This window comes from Anastrepha ludens, chromosome 3 (genome assembly GCF_028408465.1).
Source record: "Anastrepha ludens isolate Willacy chromosome 3, idAnaLude1.1, whole genome shotgun sequence".
In the NCBI taxonomy this organism is placed as follows: Eukaryota; Metazoa; Arthropoda; class Insecta; order Diptera; family Tephritidae; genus Anastrepha; species Anastrepha ludens.
This window is the reverse complement of record NC_071499.1, coordinates 32541479-32546676: the sequence shown is the minus strand read 5'-3', so window position 1 is coordinate 32546676 and position 5198 is coordinate 32541479. Positions and strand designations below refer to the sequence as shown.

General features: G+C 36.9%; 1 protein-coding gene across 1 annotated transcript; it reads left to right on the top strand.

The window, feature by feature from the left end:
* Positions 1-207: 207 nt before the first annotated feature.
* On the top strand, positions 208-4453 carry LOC128857348 (transmembrane channel-like protein 3). The gene is made up of 10 exons (XM_054093067.1): positions 208-718; positions 796-1019; positions 1088-1535; positions 1591-1742; positions 1813-2107; positions 2162-2268; positions 2362-2482; positions 2547-2656; positions 2723-3013; positions 3093-4453. Exons 1-10 carry the CDS (start codon positions 341-343, stop codon positions 3550-3552), a joined length of 2586 nt encoding a protein of 861 aa, XP_053949042.1. The 5' UTR covers positions 208-340; the 3' UTR covers positions 3553-4453.
* Positions 4454-5198: the final 745 nt, after the last annotated feature.

Here is a 5198-nt window from a genome sequence, read left to right as displayed (position 1 = left end):
CCTCCATATTTTTAAATGCCAACAAAAAAGATACAATTATTAAACCATTATTAATCCTGGTCACCTCAGGAGGCAATGTATTCGTAAAATAAATGACAAAACAAAATGTTTAGAATATGCGTGATCACAACAAAACTGCAACGTTGCTGTTTCTCGTTTGTTTAGACACAGCTGATTTCGTCCCTTTCTTTTGTATTAATCTTCTACTCTATTATAACAGCTGATTGCGGTTTAGTAGTTTTTCCTTTGTGTTTCTTTGGTTTAATTTGGTTTAATTTAGTTAATTTTATTATTTTTTTGTGTTAATCATGTATTATCTGAGGTAAAAAAACCTAACTCAATGTCGCGCCGCGGCCAGGAAAATCGGATCTTTGTCTCCGATAGCAGTGAAGATTTTGATAGGATTGAGGTGCTTACCACGTCAACATCGTCATCGCGAAGCGAACTATTTACGCAACCAGTAGGCAGCCAAAATCTGCTAACCAGCATTGTTAGTGGACAGCAACTGAGAATCTTCGGCACTGCGAATTCAAGTGATGACAATAAAAGTAAGCTAAGCGATTGTGGCGGCAGTCGTGAAGGTACAGAGGAGCAGTGTGGCGATGAATCCATAGAATTAATTGGTCATTTCGGAGGCCTTAAGCATCCCAGGCGGGCAACTTCGCCGATGGCAGTGCTGGCTGGTAGCTTCAGTCGTGGTGCAACACCCACGAATATGGTACACAATGCGACATTTTTTTTATTCAAATAGAGAGTAGTATTTTATGAACTACTATATATGAACTTCTCGTTTAGGTGCGGCGCTGGTCACAAGCTTTGACACGCTTTGATCGAGATAAGCATAGCATACGAGAGAAGACCATATATCGCATGGCATCGCGTAAATTTTTCGAAGTTGATGGAAAACTGCTCTCTACTAGTGGTGTGGATGCGGAAAATGAAGTCGAATTGTTGGCACAGGAAATCGAGCAGCATGATGGTCTGATGCGAGATACCGCACTCAGCCATCAACATAGGCTGTATGTTTCTTTAGCAGAGCATAATAACTATAATTTTAATTTTATATACTTAAATGTCTGCATTACAGTGAAACACTGCGTGCACTGCCACAGCCGCTTTGCGTGAAGCGGCTGCTTAAGCAAAAATTGGCCATCACAATTGAACAACAGACCATCAATAAGCAAGACTGTAGCTGCTGCCACAACTTCACTAATACTTTCATAAGTTTTCTACTAAGAAGTTGGAAGCTCATAGGTGCTATAAGTCATAGTTGCGAAATTTGGTATGACGAGCTCAAGGCAATCGAGGGTCATTTTGGTTGTAACGTTAGTTCCTTTTTTAAATTTCTGCGTTGGCTGCTAATGCTGAATGTGTTGGTATTGGTTTGTGTTTTCACCTTCATCACATTTCCACAAATACTCTACAATGCAATAACCTCTGAGGTGTATCTCAATGAAACACTTTTAGCTGGCGATTATACAGAAAGGCATAGCGAAAGCGCCACTAGACTCTTTACAAACATATTAACCGGAGAAGTGAGCGCTTGTTAGATTATACTTTTTCCACACAGCAATGTAAATTTTGTTTCAGGGTTGGCTGCAAAACTCGCTACTTTTCTACAGCGGCTACAGTAATGCAACATTTCGTCTGCATCCTGCACTTAGTCAATACAGTTTACCACAATCATATTTCATGACAATGCTTGTGCTCTACTTGCTAATATTTATAGTTATTTCCACAAAGTGAGTACTCCGCTAAATTACGCATAAATATTCTATACATCTACAAATATTCTTATCTTCCTTTCATCAGAATGGCACGGGTGTATCGCATTAGCTTCATTCAAGCCGCTGGTGGTGCTAGAGGTATGATGACAGCTAAAACTTTTTGCGCTTGGGATTTTGGCATTTCCAATCGCAAAGCGGCTGAGTTGAAGCATATCGCAATTTTTGCCGAACTTAAGGCAGTACTTAATGAGAGGGCTGTGCCCAAGAGAAAATTAATAATTTGGTGGCGTATTTGGTTTATTTGCTCGCGTGTCATTGCACATGTGCTAGTGGCTGCTATAATAGGTGGTGCGGGAATAGGCGTGTGGATATTGCTGAAAGTAAGTAGCGGCGAGTAGTACTTAGACGCATTGTAATATGATAATAATGCTTAGGAACTTGATTCAACTGATGCTGTGGCTGGCTGGAGAACCCTTTCAACTGCCGGCATACTAAATCTTACAATGCTCTTAATGCAATCCGTCTTATCGTGGATTTCGAGGTAAATCAATTTTGCGCCCAACTATTTTGTATGGCTTCATTGGGTGCGCATATGTACGTATGTTTGTATGTATGCACGCTATTTGTTTTTTAGGATGGAAGATTATCGTACGCCCCGCCGTACGCTACACATAGCCTTGCTGAGGAATTTCATGTTGGAGGCGGTTATTATTAGCGTGTTGGTATATTTTCTGTTAACAAAGCAATACAGTGAAGTAAGTTGTGTGTAACTTAGTAATAAAAAAGAAACGCATAAATTTTGTGTATTATTGCTTGCAGTGCTGGGAAACTCATATCGGACAGGAGTTGTATCGTTTCATTGTAATGGATTCCTTTATTTGCCTAATTATTATACCTTGCCTCTGTGGCGCACGCGCACTTTTGTCGAGGTGAGTGCAATGCGGCTTATTGTCAACAGAAATGTTTTCTTTAATTTGCGTTATTCTGCGTTTCAGTGTTTATTGGCCTTGGCTTGGTGGCCCCGAGTTCGATATTTCACAAAAGAGTTTAGGTCTCGTTTACAATCAAACTCTTTTGTGGTTAGGTTTGCTATTTGCACCACTGCTTGTCGCCATTATCGTTTGTAAAATGTTCCTCAAATTCTACATTAACAAAACTCTATTGCTGCATCTATGCAAACCATCCTGTCACATTTGGCGTTCGGCGCAAACACAAACGCTTTTCCTGGTTTTCACTTTTGTATCACTGCTGGGCGTTATTTTGACGCTGGGCTATATTATGACACAGTGAGTGATTGTATATACGTACATACATTTGGAGTTGAATATATTAAGAGATATACGAATATTATTGTCCTCTCCATAGGCTACCCATGAGTGCGCAGTGTGGTCCATTTCGTGAATCCAGTTATATGTTTCAAATATTTATAGACGGTGTTTTGCAGCTACGTCAAAACCAAACGCTCTGGCGTCTTCTCACACTACTCATACGCCCAGCTGCTGTGGGCATAATGCTAGTCATAATGAGCAGCCTGGTTTACTATTTGCGCGCCAAGTCGCGTGCACGCCGTCTAATGGTGAAGCTGCTGAAAGAAATGATATATTTGGAGGCTAAAGATAAGGAATTTCTGCTGAATCGTATTATGAATATTACAAAAAATCGCGACTCATCACTTTTCGATGCAAAATCACTTGGCAAAAGGCGACAAAAAACGATTCACACACCACCAACAGTTGAAGTTTTTGTACAAAATGAAATTGCAACTATTCAGAGCAATGCGGCAGCACGAAGTGACGGTTTCATTCTACGTAGTCGTAATGCTTAGTTAAGTATGTATTTTAATTATTTTAGATCACAAGGTATGCTATATAGTGATAATTTTTGTTTGTAATTATTTATTTGTATCGAACAAATTATAAATCGTCGTTGCTGTTGTAACGTCATAAAACAATCTGCATGCAATTTTCAAGAATGCTGCGGAATGACAATCTTTGACCGGCTGTAAAATCAGGTCGTTCCAACAAGCGCGGAAATGCTCCGATTTAGAGAATTATTTTACTGATGTCCTATTATATACTCTACATATAATTCATTTATGCAATTTACTTAAAATTATGTATGTATGTATGTATATATTTGTTATATTTATTTGCTAAGACAGTATAAGACGTAAAACACAATCAGTTTGTGTTATTTTGTTTATGTGTGGCATTAAAGTGAATGCAATTTAAATTATTATTAAGCTAAAACTGACCGTTGTGGTAATAAAAAAACTATTAGTTAAAATATATTAAAAATATGAAAATTTTGTATTCTTCAATTATATGACTTTAATGAAATATTATCAACTGAAATGGCAACGTTGAATGTAGACGACCGAGCATAAACATTCGCCTTACATATACGGGGAATGTTGCTCAAGGGGTTATATACAGTTAGAATTTTCAAAAATCGATTTTATTTATTGTATTTTCTTACTGCACATATATTTAAGAATACTCACAGAAAATTTAATAGCGTTCCGGTGAAAATTTTCGAAGTTACACGCAAATTTGAAAAGGCGTTTCAGAGTGCTTCAAAGAGCCTTTCAAACTTTAAACGCGTTTTTCTCAAAATGGTGTTTTCAAAGTCGGTGACCAACATTACTCGAAAACGGCTAAAGCGATTTGTGTCAAATTTTAACACGTGCTTTTTAAATATATTTTTTAGTAATGTAATACATTTTTTTTAATAAACAATTTAAGACCCTAATTTTGGTCAAAAATCGATTTTTTTTTGTCAAAAAATTTATTTTGCTTTTCCTTGGATTAATTACTAGATTTAACATAACCTTAACGAAATCTGTATGGTTTTTTTAATTTCAGAGGATCCAGTTCAGAGATATAGTGGTCACCGCAAAACGTTTTCTTTGGGAGGAGCTCCCGGGGGTCAGCTACTTTCCAAATAAATATTTTTCTAATAGTTACTAAGTTTTAAAATACAGTTAAAAAGTAACGTAATGTGTGTGGAAATTTTTAAATCAATAAATTTGAAAGTTTTCTCAGAAAAAATTCTGGAAAATTCGCGTTTTTCGACCTTCTAACTGTACATAAGCCCTGAAGTCATAGTCCTTGGCCGCATATAAATCTGGGTCATTCCGGTTACGTAAAACCGACTGTAGAACGCGAACTGTCTGCTTGTCTCTATCGATTCCCGACAATTCAGTATAAATAAAATAAATTAATATGTAATGAGCTTTTAGCTTTATGGTAAAATTAAATAAAACAAGTTGACAATATTAAAATTTATTTTTTGTAAATAACGGTTTTCATTATTTCAGATTAATACAATTTTTTGAACCCTCTGTTAGGCACCGAGAGCTGGCCAGACTTTTTCGACGTTAAACGTAAATTTAACATAATTCTATTAACGACTTGAGCTTCCAGGCTTCCTAATATTTAATTTCCTATCGATTTATGAATATAAACTTTT